This window comes from Artibeus jamaicensis, unplaced genomic scaffold (assembly GCF_021234435.1).
Source record: "Artibeus jamaicensis isolate MK-2021 breed Jamaican fruit bat unplaced genomic scaffold, CSHL_Jam_final contig_426, whole genome shotgun sequence".
Classification (NCBI taxonomy): Eukaryota; Metazoa; Chordata; class Mammalia; order Chiroptera; family Phyllostomidae; genus Artibeus; species Artibeus jamaicensis.
Genome location: NW_026521826.1, coordinates 837,008 through 856,655, shown reverse-complemented (window position 1 = coordinate 856,655; position 19,648 = coordinate 837,008). Strand labels below are relative to the sequence as shown.

At 41.0% G+C, this 19,648-nt stretch overlaps 1 protein-coding gene across 2 annotated transcripts in view; it reads right to left on the bottom strand.

Moving 5' to 3' along the window:
• Positions 1–19,648, bottom strand: part of RSU1 (Ras suppressor protein 1) — a 183,275-nt gene that overhangs the window by 81,753 nt on the left and 81,874 nt on the right. For both annotated transcript variants that reach the window (XM_037161697.2, XM_037161696.2), the window contains one exon: positions 9,518–9,650. In XM_037161697.2, the coding sequence (XP_037017592.1) occupies positions 9,518–9,650 (133 nt within the window). The remainder of the gene's footprint in view (positions 1–9,517; positions 9,651–19,648) is intronic.

Genomic DNA, 19,648 nt, shown 5'->3' with positions numbered 1-19,648 from the left:
TTTCCCACCATCTGTATATTTAGCATTCTTAGTCTTACAGTTAGACCCAGTGCAACATTCACTGGAAAAAACAGAGAAGGCTTTACGTAAGAAGGTAACGATCACCCTGGTGGCTCTTTGCATGCAATTATGAGTAAGTTCTCTGCTGCTGGTTGTAAATATAACACACAAACGACAAAAAGCATAGTCTAAAATGATCCTTTACATGCCACTTTCTCTACCCTATTAAGATGCTCATTGTTTCTTTGATTTATCTGATAATAAATTTTTGATGACTGGTAAGTCTCATAAAATTGCTCTGGTGCTGACTACACTGATTAATAAGTGTGAAGAATCGAAGGTGTCAGGAATTCATGTGTACGAATAAGTTACTGCCAAACATATATTAGGTATTCAATAAAATACAGAATAAAAGGGTTGATCTGATCATTTTATCTTGTATCCATTTTCCTGGAACAATTTATATCCAGGATCATCATCATCTTCCATTCCCCTTAAAAGAAAAAAAATCAATAAAGTAAATCTAGATGGGAAGCAAATTCAAGAACTAAACTAAATTTTAAAAATAGTGAGTTGATAGGTACCATAAAACAAGTTCCGCAGAAAAGTAACGGACTCTGAGTCAGAAACCATTGCTGGGGCAAGCAACCCTCTGAGATGATTTAGCTCGAACCTCTTGCTTTTACGATGGAGAGGCTGACACTGGGCACGCTGAGGACACTTGCCACGCACAGAACTGGGACTGGAAGCCATCTCTAGGACAGTGCTCTAAGAACAGACTTCATTTTCCCTTCTTTTTCCTCACAGCTTCAAAGTAGAGAACATCCCTGCCTCTTCATGCCAAGGTGCACCGTGGAAAGGTATACTCTCCATCTCTGAGGTCCCTTTCTCCTCTGGGGAAGCAAACTAGCTTTAATTACATGAGAAGAGAATTCTGGGCCTGTTATTAGCAGTCTTGATCTTGCCCATTAAGATTCCAGAGCTCTCCTGAGACAAGGCAGGAAAATGAACAGAAGTTATGAGGGTTCCAGGTGTGGTTACCGGAACCCCAAGATGAGGCAAGAACCCCTGACTCCACAGCGTACAGGGCGAGATGCCCGTGGCTGCCCGTGAGGACAGCAAAGTCAGGAGGGACGGTGCAAGCCTACTGGCGGGGGGTCCCATCACAAGAAGCAGCCCCAAAGGCCCTGCACGCTGCCTCTGCCGTCCGTAAGTAAGGTTCTTGTGAAACAACGTGGGGTCTGTGTTTGCAGTTCCACGTGACCCTCTCTCCGCGAATTCTCTAGCCAAGTAGGATGAAGCAGGGAACTCTGTTGAGTGCCCTCCCATCCCAAGGGAACTTTGAATTCTAACCAGCTTCTATTTTAACATGGTCTATTCTTAAAAGAAGATATAAAATAATATTACGGAGACCATTCTCCCAAGAACAAGAGCCTACCCAGTGTGTTCCTAAAATGAAACGGTGGTGCACTGTGTTTTGGAGGAACACACAACTCTGAAAGCCAAGCAGTAAGAGGCCTGGGGGTTGGAGTTGGGGACAAAGCCTTAGCACTTCAACGCAGTCAGTGATAAACAGAATCTGCCTACCCAGGAAGGTGTGGGGCTGTGGAAAAAGGAGTAAAGGCAAGTGGAGGGACAAGCCAATAGGAACTGAATGCTACTTTTGGGCATTTGGGAAACAACAGGGTTGTGGGTTGGAACTGTGTCCTCCTCGCAAAACCCATCTTTAAGTCCTCACTCCGGTACCTCTGAATGGGACAAGAGTTGAAGATACAGTCTTTACAGGGGTAAATGTCAAGTTAAAAAAGTCGTCAGGGCAGCTCTAATCCAGTGTGGCTGGGGTCCTTTAAAAAGGGAGATTTGGATACAGAGATGGATACATGTAGAGGGAAGATCGTATGAAGACTCGGGGAGAAAAGGACCATCGGCAAGCCGAGGAGAGAGGCCTGGACACCAGATCCTTGCCCCACGGCCCTCGGAAAACCTCGCCCTGTGGACGCGTTGACACAGATCTGCAGCCTCTAGAACTGGGAGACAACGCACTTCTGCGGAGTGGCTTCACCAGTCAGAGTTAGTTATCAGAAGGGGAAAATAAGCCACAGTGCTTCCTTAGTATACTTGCCAATGTTAAATAAGCAAAACTCAACAATAATGTATTTACTTGCTAAACAGATATTATCCACTTGGATGGAGAATAAAAAGTCCACACATTTTGAAGGTGATGGAATTATGTTTCAAGTGAGACTACTTAAAAATTAACTAGTATAGTGGGAAATAATGATTTTCTTCACCACAAACTTCTTATACCACGAGTGTTAAAAACACATGAAATAATGTACTAGCACAATGGAATAAAATATATGAAGTTATTAATGTTTGATGAATAAATTGAGGCATCAGAAAATGCCTCTGAAGAGAACTCACTTTTAAGCTTCTTATCTAATAAAGTTGATTAAAGTTCTTTTCATATAATGCATTCTAAACCAAACTATCTGACAACAGATAAGAACCTTCAACTGCCAAAAAATTAAAACAAAACAAACCAACAACAAAACTCAACAATGCCCAACCCCAGAATAAGAGACCACAGCTCAATAAACAGTCAGCATGTAATAAAGCAAGACATTACTGCATAAAGAACAGAAATTGCAGACAGTTCTGTTTGATTCTAAAAGCGCCAGTTGTTAATTTATCTCTCAAATAAAAACAGCAAGTGCTGGCAATAACTCATCTTAGCTAGACAGAAAGCATCAGGCATTGAATTTTTAAAGATTACTGGGAGTTAATAAAGGTTATCAATATGTCAGATGACCAATTTCATCTCACTGAGTAGGTCAATATTCAATAGTTCCATATGATAATATCAAATGAGTAGCATCTAAAAATGGAACTCAAAATAGCTTCTCAGGGAGAGGAAGTAACCTGACACTTCTTGGAGTGCAGACTGGGTCTAGCCTTTGTTTATTTTCTTTTTGTTAAGTGGGACATGTGATATTCTATTTACCTTAAATTGATACTGTAATGTATCACGCCATACCTTAGAGGCTGTGCAAAACATGCCTAATGCGAGCTTGACAGCCAACACACAGGTGAGGAAGGGATGAGGGCAGAGGGCAGCAGAGAGAGGCCATTGCTCTTCTAAGTCCCAGGTGAAAGCCTTTTGTGGAGCAAGGTTCAGAACAGGCACAGCTCTTCTCCCTTTGCTGTTTGTAGCAGTGTGTTGGTTTCCCTTTTGCCCCTCTAAATTTATTCACAACTCTAATGATCTGTGCACTAGTCAGTGAAGTAAATGCAGAAAGACTGACACAGCCCTTGCTCACTGGTCCAGCCTGATCCCAGGAGGTGCCTGCAGAGCTCACAAGCCAGCGGTGTGCGCCTGAGGCGTGACACGTCAGAAATGCACATGGATATGAACCTTTTCCACGTCTGGATTTGTTTCTAATGTACATCAGTGTGAAAAACATTCCAGAATATGTATAAGATGGGGTTTCTTACATGCCTTCAGGAATACAAGCTAGCCCCCTGAAGCTGGTTTTATTTTTTATTTTTATTTTTAAACATATTTTACTAATTATGCTATTACAGTTGTCCCATTTCTCCCGCCCTTTATTCCCCTCTGCCCTGCATGGCACCCCCCAACCAGCACCACATTCCCCACTCTTGAGCTCATGCCCATGGGTCGTACGTACACGTTCACTGGCTTCTGCATTTCCCACACTATTCTTAACCTCCCCCTGTTTATTTTGTACCTACCATTTATGCTTCTTATTCTCCATACATTTTCTCCCATTCTCCCCCCTCCTCCTCCCCACTGATAACCCTCCATGTGATCTCCATTCTGAAGCTGGTTTTAAAGCCTAACAGGGTTTATTTACCTTGACCTTCATAGGTTTGGCTTGGGGGCAGGCAGGGAGGGTGGAGGTTCCCTACTGTGATTCTCCCAGAATCCAAGTACCCTGTAAATGGCAAGTGGGAAGCACCTTCCAAAAAATGGTAGCATTTTGCATGAGCTATAAAATCACAAAAAAAGTAAAGCTTCAAAGACTTATAAAAATGTTATGTATCAAAAAATAGTGAAAATGCATACAGAAAAAAGAACACTACTAATTACCTGTGAAATTTATCTGAATAATAGTGCTAAACAAGTTAAAAAGCAGAGAAGCAAAAATCCTTTTAAATGTAAAAAAAAATTGAAAGAGGTGGAAAACTGTTAAGTGCTCTTCCTCGAATAGTATGTTTTTGTCCTGTTACCTTAGGAGCTAAAGTATTAATTTACCAGGGCAATTGGTAGCTTGTGGCCACATGCAGGAACAGTCAAGTGAGTCGTCGAAGATTGACAGTGGCCGTTGCACCCTGACTTCTGTCTGTCTGCTCAACAGTGAAATAAACATTTTCAACTCCACGCTCTGATAATATACTATCTGGAGAAAAAAATGAATGCTATGCAATTTTACCACTTAAAGTGAACATGAAATAAGGGATATGATAGAATACTACCCAAAATATAACATTTTATGGGTTTACCTTTTCTCTTAGATATTTCTTAGCAATGTCAGTTATATGTAACATATTTGCATACAAATAGTTCCAGAGATGTCAGAAGTTTCTATCATATTTTGTATTATGGAGGAGTGTGATAAAACATTTATTTGGTTCACTTAAAAAATGAGCCAAAATATACATGTGTAGTATCTATAAAGGAAATGTAAATTACCAGGAACACAATACACAGTCAACTTTTAGAAATAAAAACATTCTCTATATCAGAAGCTTTAGAAAAAAGTTGGTTTTTCATGGTCACGTGTACTATAAAGAAATACTGCTCTTCTCTGGTTTAATATGAGCTCTTTTCTGATACAGTAAAGACAAAAGTCGACACTGTTCTGCACGCCCATTGCCACTCTGCAGAACTCACTCACTGCCGGAAAGGGCCCGGCAGTTGAACCCTCTCCTCCGTCCTTCTGTGATATTCATGAAACCATCTGCTGGCTCTGTGCACCCATTTGTACTTCACCGGAAAACAACACGGCTTACACGGTTTGGGTCAGAAAAAATCCCTTCTGCATAAGGGCTGTCATAATATGAATGGAGGCTGAAATGCTCTGGCCTTTTGGTAGCTCAGATAAATCTGTTATTTTAAGGATCTTCCAGGCCACTAACTCAGAAGCTATTAGAGGGTATAGTAGTTGTTTAATAAAGCCCACTTATGCTCATAATAACCTCTAATAGGTTTGCACACAGTACAGAAAGAAAATATTACTTAGTTTTAATTGTACAAGTAAAACGACTTGAGAAACAATAACCAGTTGATAAAAGTATCCTTCCTTACAAATCAAACAAGATAATTTATTTTATTAGATTTTTAATGAAGAGAAATTGCCAGCATTTTCCTCATCATTGCTCACCATTCACCAAGCATTACTTTGTTAAAATGTTTCCATTAACAGGAACAATAGCATGGCCAGTCTTCATTTACGACTAAAAAATCAAAACAAAACAAAAAACCCCCAAGTAAGTGTGGCATCTCTCTCTAGGGAGAAGAGAAAGTCACAAGAGAGGAAGGATGACAGAGAGGCACCGGCTGAGTCATGCCGCCCTGGAAATAGGACCGCCACGCTTCACAAATTGCAGCCTTCACAAGGGTGCCTGTTTTCCAAATGCCTCTTTCAACCGACGTGATTCAGCCGAACATTTGTCAAACCTCTCCTTTTGTTAAGAGTTAACTTGTCAGCTTTTAAAATGGCTTGTGGTTTCTATCCACCTTCCTTGATGGAAATGTGAAAGGGGCGAGGTACTCCCTTGCACAGAGAATCTCGGCAAGGATCCCGACTCCAGTCCGACTTCTCCCCCTGGAGGAAAAACCTGCCTTCTGAACACTTAGCACGCGGTGACTATTCTGCATAATTCTGCTTCACGGAAGTAAAAGAGGTCATACAAGGAGATGAGAACCACCACACAGGAGATAAGAGGTGAGTGTATAACTCAACAACAGCCTGGAAACAGTAATGTGCTTGTAGAGTTTGATCCTCAACCACCCAGCCAAGCAAATTATTTTACTTTAACAGCAGGAATAACTCATAATGAATGGCGATGCTATGACACCAGCCAGGATGTTCCCTTCACTGGTCGTACAATAAATGAACAAAGAGTGACCTCCACTTGGGAAATGCTGAGGAAGACACGACGAAGGCTCAGAATGTACTCAACGGGACCCTCTCCTGAAGCCTCGCTGCTCGACCTCCTCCCGACTACACCTCCCCACACCTCCCCGGGCCTCGCTGCACAAGTTCACCTCGGCCCCAAACTTAAGTCATCTCACGGTATTTTAATTTTCCCTGGACGCTAATCCACTGTTTAGTTGCAAACTTTCCCCTCTCCTCCTGGAGTCCATTAGGGCCTGGAAATCAGATAACCCATCTTCTCTGCCTGTCACTGCTCTAGACTCAGAAGGCCTCTGAGGGTGTGCTTAGAACATGAAGGTCACTGTGAAAGTCGACTTCAAATATGAACAAAAATAAAACATGCTGGTAAGTTCTTTACTACTTTCATTTAGTTAATGGGTCAATGGGTTAGAAAAAAATTTTAAAAAATTTTAAAAAAGAAAGGAGACTCACTGGAATTTTCAGGGCCAAGACAAAATGAAAAATATGCCATCATGATAGTCTAAAGATCTACATATTAAAAAAAGGATATTTTATTGGATGGGGTGTTTGTGGTTTACATAAAAAGACAAGTGAAGACTGAAAACTACCAGCTTTAGATTAGAGGATTACGACTAAGGTACAGAATGTGAAATGTGCTCTTTTTAAAAAATATGAGTGTAATGAATACACTGCCTTCCTGAAGGTCGCTACATGTACAACTTTTAAAAAGTAGCCATGTACTTACTAGTTAAATATTATTTTTTCAGAGAGTTGAAAAGGATACTACAAGTCCTCTAACTATGAAGTAGCTGCTTAAGAATATTAAAAAGTTCAGTTGGGTTTTAGTTACATGATGATATAATTTTTCATTTATAAAAAATGAAACTTGAATTTTAAAAATCAATGTAATTAATATACATTAATAGGTATGTATATACATAGAGAGTACTACATTCACAGAAAAGAGGACCTTAAATTTTAGAAATCAGTGAAACATAAAAGTCGCATTTTCTTACAAGTATTTTTTAAGAAGCTTAGACTCTGATTTTGTGTCTTGTTTAGTTACTGGTCTGTGGTTTTGGCTGGTACACTTGGTAACAGAGTGAAGATAACTAGAGAGGAACGGAAGAGGGACGGAGCAGCTGAAACACAGGAGGAGGTCCGCACTCTCCTTCCCACGGAGTGTAGGCCCCTGCCCTGCCCGTGGGGGGTGCACGTCAAGTGTTGTCTCCCAGAAGAGGCTCACACAGACTCCTCTGAAAGCAGTGAGCAGGGTATGGACTGGTCTCCCTAAAAAGGGACAATGACTCTCCTGTGCTTAAGCTTTTCAATACTGATTTAAGTATGTAAAAAATAATATAACTGTTTAAGAGGAAATCAAATATAAAAAGGTATGCTAGTTGAAAAATTGCTTAGATTACTTTGATTCCCAAACACAGGATAACAGTTATAGACATAGGAATATATACATCGAATAGGTTATTGATTAAAATGTTGTGCCATATATTCCCTTCCAAATAATGTACCAATTAACTCAATCAAAGCAACGTGCCCCTCATTCATCCAGAATGCTAACCACCATCAAATAAACAGAAATAGTCCACATTAGCATATAATGATGACTAATTGCCCAATAATGACTGAGGTAATACAAACTTAACAAATTCACAACTTAATCTTTTAAAATGACATTAAAATTAGAAGTACTTTCATGTGTAATATATTCTCATTTTCTGTAAATTACAAGGTAATGTATAATAAAACATTGTTAATCAGAATAATAAACAGTATTTCCTCCAATTCTGGATTAATAGTTCATTTGTATACTTTGCTATATGTTAAAATAAATAGAATAGTTTTCTAAAACGATCCCCTACAAACCAAGCTCTAAGTAGCCTCCCATTTACTTACTAACAAAAAAATTAAACTTCTATCTCTAATCGATGACAGCAATGGTTAATGACTTAAAAGGGAAAAATGAACAATAACTGGCTAATTTGCAATTAGATTTTCACACATTTTCATAATTAACTAAACCAATCTCCAAGGCCGAACTATATTCATAATTAAAGAATCTATATATTGCACATAACTTGTGGCTTGTGAAACAACATACATCCTATACTTCTCTCAGTTAAGTCTTAAGGTAAGTCTTAAGATATATTGTCAATGACACAGTATTATCTTTAAAAAAAATCTAAACTGTGATTTAATTTAAATTTAGTTTTAATTCCATCGCTCTTCAGAGCTCATCTTCTCTGAGATTCTGTCAGACACATCCCAAGCTCTAGGTTGTGGGACCAGGAGCCTGGCGTCCCGGAAGGGGCTCCGCCGCCCAGCTGGCCATTTCTGAGCAGGGACCTTGCCCTGTCAGTCAGCACTGACCTGCTGGCCCAGCACAGGTCTAGTGAGGGCCACGCTGAGTGTCGGGCATTTATATGATACCAAAAAAAAAAAAAAAAAAAAGAGAGAGAGAGAGACAGAGATCGAGAGGGAGACCCCCCACCTGAATGTGACTTTCAACAATCCTCTAATTTTTCTCTAAGAGTTGAAATGTTAAATTCTCAAATGTTAGTTAAGGGCCCCCAAAAGGTTAAACTTGACTATGGATTCTTGCAAGTCTTTGTGTTTGCTTAAAACCAAAGGTGACTAGATTTCAGCCTTAGGGACTCGATGCAGCTGCAGCGCAAGGATAAACGATCACCTCAATATGGGGGAGGGGGTGGGGGAGGGGGTGGGAGGAAGAGAAAACAGAACAGAGAAGGTGGGGCAGGAGAGTTCCTTCCAGCCCCGGCACAGCGAAGGAGGTGAAAACAGCGAGGTTTTAGGGCAGGTTCCCACAATCGCCTCTGACCTGGGGGAGGAGCAGAGAGATTCTGATGCTGTGACTTAAGCTAGCTGACTCTGCTTCCTCTTTTTCTGCCTTTCCTTTTTCTTCTAGAGATACTATCACCTCACTAGAGTAAAAGCTTCTAGAGAATAGAATGATGTGTTCCTAGTCTTCTCTACTCATTTTATAAACAAACTGCTTAACAATTTTGTTCATAACAGCTGTTGTTCTTTGCATTCAAAGTAGAAAAAAAGTATGTTCTGATCTTCATGTGTCTGGCAAATTTTCTTAGTGTCATGAAAAGTCAACTAATATAACACCTTAAAAATTTTCTAAACAAGCTTGCTATAAATTCCCTTTGATAATGTCAATTAAAATAATCTATCAGTACAAGACATTACTACATGTGGTTATTAATAAAACACGTAACAATGCTACCAGCTAACTGCCACCAAGATGACAATGTCACATGACAGTTTTTACAATGGCATAATTACAAATACTACTAAACCAGTGTGCTACTTTGGGAAACGAGTCTACTTACTATTTATATGTCTCAGAACGAATATATTCAAACACGTGGGACACGCCGAGCTGGAACTGGTCGGCAATTGGGGTGACCCAAGGGTTGTTCTCCGCTTTGAATACCTGCTTCTGACCGGTCAGGTCCAGGTTTCCTGAAAACACAGAGAAGAAAAAAGGTGAAGGTTCTTTCATGCAGTAAAGATCAGGACTAAGAAGTCCCGCCCAGGAACCACAGTGCAATCCTGAGTAGCTTTTGGTTCATTTGACTTGAATTTTTTCAAATGTCTTACCCCGAGTCAACATTGGTGCTCGAGCAATTAGCACCCTAGTCCATGAAATAAAGAACAAAGGGAAAAAGGGAGGAGAGAGGCAGTGAAGGGAAGGAGGTAGTGAGAAAGTAAACCTGGATAGAATTCTGACAAAGGTAGTATAAGCTTTGTTTTTCCTAGATATTTGCTTAGGAGAGAAAAATGGCCCCATCAAAACTGGGAGAAGTGCTATGAGAACCTCCTGAAATTCTATCTTAACAACGTGAATTCCTGCTGGTCTGACCTGGTCTAGACCCATCTGGTCAACACCACCTTTTGTCACCAGCCAAAGAACAATATGAATGAAGAAGGATAAAAACATTGCCCACATAAAATTATTATTGCATTACTCAGGTACCAAAAGAATGTGTCAGAATCGGCACCAAAGGAATCACATTAATATGGTTACGACAGAAACTCACATGTGTATAGTCCTCACCAGTTTACAACTTATCTGTTCAAAGCATTTCCTCATTTGATTCTCTAGCAATCCTCCAGGTCAGTTAACTGCATCGCTTCAGAGATGAACAAATAGACACATGGGGAAATTCAGTAACAAGATCAGAAAAAGTCACAGCAGGGATGTGAACCTGAGGCTTCTGACTCCAAACCTCACGCTCTTTCTGTAATGCCTGGTGGAGCCGTCAGGTGTCATGCCAGCCTAGATGGACTGCAGACCAGGTCCTTAAGGCAGCATTAAAAAGCCATGAAGGGGCCACCGGTCAGTTGATCAGATAACTTTTTTGGAGGGGTTGATATATTCAGACACGAAGAAGGCAGCGTGCAAAACGGCTTCCTTTAATTGGCTTTCTTATGAAGGGACAAGGACAGAGGAGCGGAGCAGCAGAGACACACGTGGTTTCTCTCGGCACAGACTCACCAAAGGCCTTTCCCTGACCGTCCTACTGAAGCACTTCTTTTCACACTCCTGGTCCGCAGCCCAAGGCTTTTCATACACAGACACTCAGCAACTGTTCCTCCCAGGACACAACCAGAGTAATACATTTGTCCTATTCTGAGGTTCTACTGCCAATTTTGTCATAACTGATAAATCAGGATAATAAAAACACATTCTGGGATGCAAGTATGCCATGAAGCACAAAATTTCCTAGCTGATCTGACCTTGAGAAATGAAAATGAATTAATAGTTTTACTAGGATGATGATATTTCTTCTTAAAACAAAATAATTGATACTTTGAATCCATCTTCTTTTTGTTCTTTGAACTTGTAACTATTCAGAAAAATGGAGAAAGGCCAATATAAAAGTGATTATAATTTCATAAAATGCTTTTAAAGAAAACAGATATTACCAAGTATAAAGAGTAATTCATCATGATCTTTCCAAAGCTACTTAGAATCTGTTGATGTTAAATACAAAAATAAACAGATACACTTGTCTCCAAGATTATCAATAATGTCAATTCCCTCCTCTTAATGGTTTAACATCATTAGTCAGACATTAAATCATTTGGGAAGCTAATGAGCTGTATTCCCCAAACCACAAATCAGGAAACTGCCCAGGGCAAGCGAGAATCCAAGAGCTGCACTTGGTCTGCTCGGCTGGGTATCTCGCCAGGGTGTGACCTTGCCAGCAATGGGGTGCCTTTTATCTTTTCTGTTTTCATCTCTAGTTGGGGAGGTGGTTTTTAGCTTTACAACAATCAAACTGATCGTTTAAATGTCTCTGTAATTCTTATTTCCTTTTAGGATCTCATTTGCTATATTCCATGTCCTCTCTTCCATATCATTCATTCTCTTACTCTTCTCTTCTTTCCATTGTCACTTTTCCTAAAAATAAATAAAACAAATTTCTGGAAAAGTATTCCATTTAAAAATAAGTCTATTTCTAAAGTGTCCTGCTTTAAATGCCCAGTGTGTATGTGGCCCACTCTTCTCAGGAAGCACGGCCACCAAGAGGAGCGCCCGCGCCCCGGGGGACAGGAACCAGGCTGCAGCGACCCCCTGGCAGGCTGGGGTGGAGGCGCGGGAGGTGAGCACATCTCTCCTAAAACATTTACCTAACAACTTATGCTTACATATCATCTTTCTGCCTTTAAACCCTGTCCACTGACATCTGCATGGAATCAATATTAAAAAAATTACTAAGACCTTTGGGAAAATATATGTAATTCAAATTGAAGAAAAAAAGCAGCCAAGAAAAACATACATTGCTTAAAGAAATAAACCAACTCCTAAGCCAAGAGGAGCTCCCTGCTAGTGGCCCCTTGTGCCCTAAATACTTTTCCTCCTCATCCTGCACAGTCAGTCATCCTAATGAGAAACAGTCCAACCTTCTTATGGGTAGAGCTCGATCTGGTGAACGTGCATCCGGAACTCCCCACCATTCACACACTACAATGAGTTAACTCAAAAAGACTGTTTTCCTCTTATCATCTCATTCAGATAAGGACCGAGGGAATACGATTTCTTTTACTCGGGGAGGAAGAGAGAAAAGAGGAGGGAGCACACACAGAGCATTTCTCACCCTGCCGTATATTCAGGGCCCTGGTCGGAGTGAGAGCAACGTGGACCAAGGAAAGGCTCTAGGAAGGACCCCAGGGACAAGCCTCAGGTGGTTCCAATTTGTCCAGGGATGACTTCCATGGGACAGTGAGAGAAGAAGACTCTCCTTTCCCAGGCTGTATCACAAGCTCCCTTCCAGTCAGGTCCAGTAACCCCAAAGTACATGAGCAAGGCAGGTTTTAATTATCCTTGAACTTAAGGTACAGGTGCATATTTCTATGTAAAACAAGCACCTACATTTTACTACCAACTACCTACATACGCACTTTGGAATGTACACGGCCTCTTGTTAACTTATTAACAGCCTCTTACTAAGCCTGCAGCCTCCTCAGTAATAACCTCTGAAAATGATGTACTAAATTCTATGCTCCCTGACTGCAACACATGGAAGACAGACCAAGGGGAATAATGCCAAGAAAGGTCAGCCATGTTCTCTGGGCCCTTTTGTCTGAAGCCTCTAACCCCCGGAGATCTGTCAATCCCCAGCAATGTCTCTATTAAAGTGCTGTCACCGGAGACAGAAGAGGCGTAGGGGATTGCTAATGACGCCTGCTAACTGGAGCAGGCAGGAAATGCTGCGTGCAAGCTGGACACCCTCCCTTCAGGAAAGAGGAGTCTTACAGTGGCATCTGAGAAGCTGGGGACACAGAAAGGCCCATGGGCTCTTCACGAGCACTCTCACTGACATCACTTCAAATTCATTTGCACATTCCGGCTGTTTATTTCCGTCTCAAACAACGCTACACAATGGCAGTCACAGGGGCTTCACACAGCTACCAGAAATAGGGAGGCTAATAGAAAAGAATGATTCAGACTCGCTGGGGGAAGAAAAGAGCCCAAAACAATAGCTTTGTCGTTGACACTGTGTTTTCTTTTGAACAAAGAGCCATGAAAACCGTGTTTAATGTCCACGGCAGACCTCAAAGCAGCCGACTATTCCAGATGACGGAGATGGAAACCGTGCGAGCCAAACCAGGCTCTGCCCCTTAGAGTTATCACCGGGCTTGGCGTAATGGGGTGTGCTTATTTTGTTTTTCAACTTAATGTCCCCGGAGGAGAACACAATACCTGTTCCTGTGCAGCGGTAATCCTCCCAGCCAGCTATTTATCTCTGGCTTTCCCACCTCACTCGGCACCAGCTGGGAATGCAGCCATTTCAGAAGAGGGTTAATATAATTAGAGTAAAGCTAGGCCATTATACTGTGTGAAAAGATGACACCCATCTCATATTGGCCTAACAACAAGTTACCCTTGCCTCAGCAAAGCTCATCTGTCAGCTCTGGGAGGTAGGTTCCCTTTCAAGTAATAACATGCAGGAAGCCTCTCGCCCCACTGTCAGCCGGGCTGCAGCCGCCCTAACTGCTGCACGCTTCAGTGCATCTAGTTAGGAGCCCTCACCCATCTCCTTTATTAGAAGCCTGAGCGGGGCTCTGGTGCTGTTCTAACAAGGATCAGGCAGCAGGATTAAGCACTGTGACAAAGAGGATCTAATAAGCTAGAAAGTGGTGCATCTACGGACACGCTGGCTGGCTCCTAGACAGAGATTCCCTGTGCTCGCTCTTCAGTGGGATGGCCCGGGCCACAGGGGAAGCCAGCTAGCACCGTGATTAGCAATGACCCCCTGACCGACGCTGCTATGAAAATCATATCTCTCTCAGAGGCTTATTCTGCAATCGCAAATTGGATTTTCCATTTTATTACCTGCAAAAGGGCCACATATGTTTCATATACAGTTAGCTTTGCTGTGTGGCTGTAAATTTGTAAACACTAAATCAGGTAAAACAATCATTTTCCTTGAGAGTTATAAATGTGACTGAATGTGATAGGCAATTGTAGCCCAATTAATAAGCATGCTCATTTTCATGTATGGAAATTGGTTGTTTTCACAATCACATGGTTTAGAATTATTTCTGAGTATTCAAAATCCTGAAACATATGGCCAGTTACATTACTGATCATATTTTAAGCAATTGAGAGGGTCTGGGCAAATTCTGCACATCACCAAAGCTGGAGTTCTGCCCTTCCTGATTCCAAAACACCACAGAGCACTTTTTAAATTCATGCTCTCTCAGTCATAAAAATCTAAGGCCACAGCCTAAGAAAGTAACACTCGAAAACCCTGGCTGACTAGGTAGTCTATCATTAGATTACTAGATTTGGCCAAACCCAGGTAATTATTTACCCTTGAAGAGGTCTAGATGGGACACTGTGACAGCTGAAAGATCACCTCTGCTCTGCAGTGAGTCCACATACAGAAGCTAACCACAAATGACTCCAGCACAAAAGAAAAGCTACATTTGCAGCTGCTGCAGACATAAAGAGATATTCTATACATAAATCTCTGTAATTCTTACTACTAGCTAACAGGCTACTAATTACAGAAGTGCATGGTTATAGATAATAGCTGAAGACAGAAGGTTCCTACTTTTTCATTTCTTTAACAATATACTTTACTGAGTAAAAAATGACCATAAGGATTACAAAAGATGCCTATGTTATAATAGTAAATGTTGGCAGTAACAGGACACTGGGAGTGATCCCCAGAATGTTCAAAAACATGTGAGAAGCTGAATAGTATATGCTACAGCCTTACGATAAAATGTTATTCAGTAATTAAAATAAATGATATAAATTTACTTGCCTGTACAGACTTAGAAAGGGGTCTACACTTTTTTTTTTAAAAAAAAAAAAGAGAGACAAAAGAAAACAACCTAAGGTTATACTAAGTTTGCTATGATTTAATTTTTAGAAAAAAGTACAGAGGAAAAGAGTCCCATATACATGTATGAAGACATGGATACATGAAAAAGAGAAAGAAAAAGAAGATAACATCTAATTGTAAATGCTGGTTTTCTCAAAGGGGAAATTAAGGTGGGATAGAGATTTGAACCAGTAGAAATGAGGGGTACACTATTCATTTTCTCTTTCAAGATTTCATGTGATTATGGGTTATTCTTATAATTAAAAAAGAATAAAATGCATTGAAAAAATTGTCAAAAGCAAATTCAAAATACATGGCATACACTAATTAGCACAAAGGAGTGCATGCTACTTCAAGAGGCAGCATCCTCCTGCAGTGAGAACCACGCCTTCCAGAGGATGGTCTGCGAGGCCCCGACTGGACCTCAACCCCAGGGCCATGGCTGCTTCCGCCTGCAGCACCAGTGCCACCATCCTGCTGAGCCGGGCCGTATCATGACAGCTCTCAAACTGACTCTGTGGGGAATTCGAGGCCACTCTGCCATTCTGGCACCACAGTTTTAAAATAGGCATTTTGTTCATTTAACAATTACAATGTATCATTGCTTTATGAAACATACTCAAGTGAACTGTTATCTTCTGATTTAGGCAGGGAGAATAGAAGTAAAAAAAAAAAAAAAAAAGGATTAATAAAAAAACCCTACCCTGCCAAATGGCTCCAACAAAAAGGGCATCCAACTCACATGTATGATGGTGTGAACAGGTCCGGGAGCCCATTTACCAATGAAGGAAAATGGTGTTTTACATAGTTTACCTGTGATGCTCTTCCTGGCCATTTGCTATCTGTGTTCCAGGGAAAGGAGCTCTCATTCAGTCCCCAGGGGACCTGGCCAGGGACCTGGTTCCTGATACCAAGTAATTTATGGACTTTGTGACCAGGAGACTTTGGGCAAGTCCCTGTGCTATTCTGAGCTTCAGTTCCCTCATCTGCCCAAGTAGGGACAATAGTACTAACTGACTACGGACTGTGGACAGGAGCCAAAAAGCATATAAACTGGCTCTGTAAACTGGAAATCACTGTATAAATACATACCATTCTTACATTGTTCATTACTATTTGAAGTGAAATCTGCAAAGGAGAGAAAATATATCATGGAAAGGAGGCTACCTAATCCAGAGTTTGCTCAAAAAATTAATAACCTCCTGAAACTGAATGAACAATAATTTGCATGGTGGCACTCTTCTGAGAGAAGCCCCCACCAACCCCATTCATTAGCTTCTCAAAGGTTCATGACCAAAGTAGAATTAAGATAAAATTTATGGACACTGACTTCATTTCCTAGAAGACTGAAAGCTTTATGTGCACTAGCAGCCTAGAGCATCCCCCCTGAGGCTGGTCCCCAGAGTACACCTCCTTGATTTGACCCCCCACTCCACTCAAGTTCCCCAGCTCATAGGGCCTGGGATCACAACATCCTTCTGACCACCTGAGATGTTGGAAATGTCAGCACCAAGGGAACCCTGTTGTCCTGGAGGACCCAGGAAGAAGTCACTAATGAGCATAACACAAGCTAAAATAAATATGTATTTAAAGAGTAAGTTTCAGAAATCAAAACTTTTTTTAGGATCCATAAAGGTATTACAAACCAGCCTTCACCGTAGCTGTTCAAGTTCAACATATATAGGCACACTTCACTTTATTGTGCTTCACAGATGTTGCATTTTTTACAAACTGAAGGCAAGACATTCCATTAGCAAAAACAATTACAACTCACTTTATCACAATACTTGCTTCATTGTGGTGGTCTGGTACCAAACCCACAATATCTCTGAGGTATGCCTGTATAAAATGACCACCTTATCATGATAGAACATTTTTTTCTGCTAGTTTAGCATTTACTTAACATTCTATCTCAGACCCCTTCAATGACTCCCACCCTGGCAATATTTAATATTAGTAATAGTGTTATTTAATTGCCTTGTGCTTCTCCAGACAGAAATAATTTGCTCTTCTCCCCCTGGATGGCACTCTAGTCCTTAGCGAATCCCTAAAGCTCCAGGCGCAGGAGCTCCCCTTCATGTCCATGTTGTCTGGTTACCCCTGTTCACGGCACGCCTCTGTGAGAGCCACAACCCCTCCCAACAGAAGGTGGAGTCTTCGTGAGATGTGGAGTCACAGCACTGGAAGAGCAAACTTTAGAAATTAACAACCTTAATGTTTATAGTTAAGAGACAGCATCTACCATGTATGTCTGTCACTATGACAGTGTAAGCCAACATAAAGACTAGAAAACAAGAAGTTATATCCTATTCATTTACAATTCAGAACACGCTCCTAGCAAACTGACGTGCATTCAAAAGGACTGTAACCCCGAGGACGGCCAGTGTTCTGGGAACAGACACTTTGTCTGTACTGCTGATTGGAGTATACATTGGCACTTTTCTCAAAGGTAATTTGTCTCTACATATTAAGAGCTATAAAAATAGCCATACCATTTGAGTCAGTAATTTCACCGTAGTAATGAACTCATGCTAAGGAAATAAGTGCAGATATTCACAACAGTTTATTAATACGAACTTTCAACTCTGTGCTGCTTATCTTCCTCTTGAACATCTGGAAACAGCTGATGTCTAAGGGGCTGGAGGAGACATGCTGAGACCCCACAGGACTGCACACTGTGCAGCCATGTGACTCCAGATGTTTTCAAATAGAATTTAATGCCACAGGGCAATGACCATGACATAATACTGAGTTGAAGAGCAGGCTGTGAGACTCACATAGTATGACCATATTAAAAAGAACAAGCATACACTCATATGAATAAAGACAAGACTCAAAGGAAATATAATCATAATTCCAACGGGCTGTTCTTCATGGCAGGTGCATGAAAGTTACCCTTACTGTTTCCCAGATACCTAAAGCAGCAGTTCTCTCGAGTGTGCCTCAGAATTTCCTGGGGGTTTATTAAAACCTCCAGAGTTTCTGACTTAGTAGTAGTAGCGTAGAGCCCAGGAGTTTACATTTCTAACAGGTTCTTAGGAGATGACAATGCTTCTGGTTCCGGGACCACACTTAGCAGAGTCACTGCTTATTTGAAACAATAACCTTGGGAATCATTCTACCACGTACACGCACGCCAAATCGTCCCACTGTACACTTTCAATATATAGTTTTATTTGGCAATTATTCCTCAGTAAAGTTAAAATGTTTTAAAAATCAAGTTTTTAAAATTTTAAATCAAACAGCAAGGAAAAAAACATTAAATCTATTTAGAGTACTGAAAAAGAAATCTGAATTTTTATACTATTAGCAGTTCTATTAAAGGTATCAAAAATAAACCCATAAACTAACAAACACTTATGATTATCAACATCGAAACTGCTACTACTTGTTGAACACAGAGTATGCACAAATGTTACTTCAGGAGCTTTGCATGCATTATTCTAAGAAGCCACAACACTCTTGCATGGGAAGCATTATTATCTCATTTTTTAAAAAGAAAAAAACAACGAATATTCAGGGATATTAAGACCCACATGCAAGGTCATAAATAGTACAAGGCAGAGCTCGGATTCCAAGGACAATTTATCTGGCTCATCCAAAGCCCTGGGTCTTTCCAGTACATGACACTTACACATTTCCTCCCGGGACAGAAAGGTATTGAGATACCGTTGGGTAGTCAATAATGCGGCACGGTTTAAGGAGAACTATGGGACACATCCCTCTCTCCTCCCCCTGAACAGAGCCCAGAATTCTATCATCAGAACTATTTTCTGGGCTGAAAGCCTTGTTGCCTGCAGGAATTTTCTTTTTAAATTAAAATGCCCTGGCAGAAAAGCGAGTGAGAGGGGTAGCACTTTCATTAACGTGACAGAGTGGGTATTTTTAACAGGGTGCATTAACATAGACATGCACTTCCCTGTTCAAGAGTTAAAACACCACCAAGTCAAGGAATTATTTTTGTTTAAATTAAAACTAAATTTAAAACTATATGAGTTCATTTTTATATAGTTTTCAAAAAGACTAGAATTTCATGTAATTATATATTGAACATAAAATGATGTTTACAAGACTAAAACCTCATTAACTCGGAATTGTTTGGGAAAACCAGGACACAATTACAAGAACTGAAATGACGAAGAGGAAATGTGATCACAGGAGAAGGGAGAAGAGCTGTGAGTCTGGGCCGGGCCAAGGGCCGTGAGTGCCAAGGTGTGACTGCTGGGGCAGGTGTAAGAGGTTTTTTAAAAAATGGAAACACCTGCACTGTTGCAAAGAAACATCCATGATTCATGTTTCAAATTGTTCATGGCTGATTATGAGCACTTTTGAAAGGTCTCACATGTTCCCAACAGTGTCCGAGTGCTGCTTTCTGGGGAAGCCAGAAGTGGGAGGCCATGGGGTTACGCCCCCCTCGCCCCATCTCCTGTCACCTCCCTCCACACCATGGTATCAGCACCACGTCAAGACACTGGTTAGACGCGTCTGATCAAGCAGACCTGAGACGCCTCCCCTTTCACCCAAACCTATACTCTGAGATTCCACGTGCACAAATACAGGTATCTCCCGTTTTTCAAAAGTTCACTTTATACCACTTGGCTTTTAGAAAACACCTAC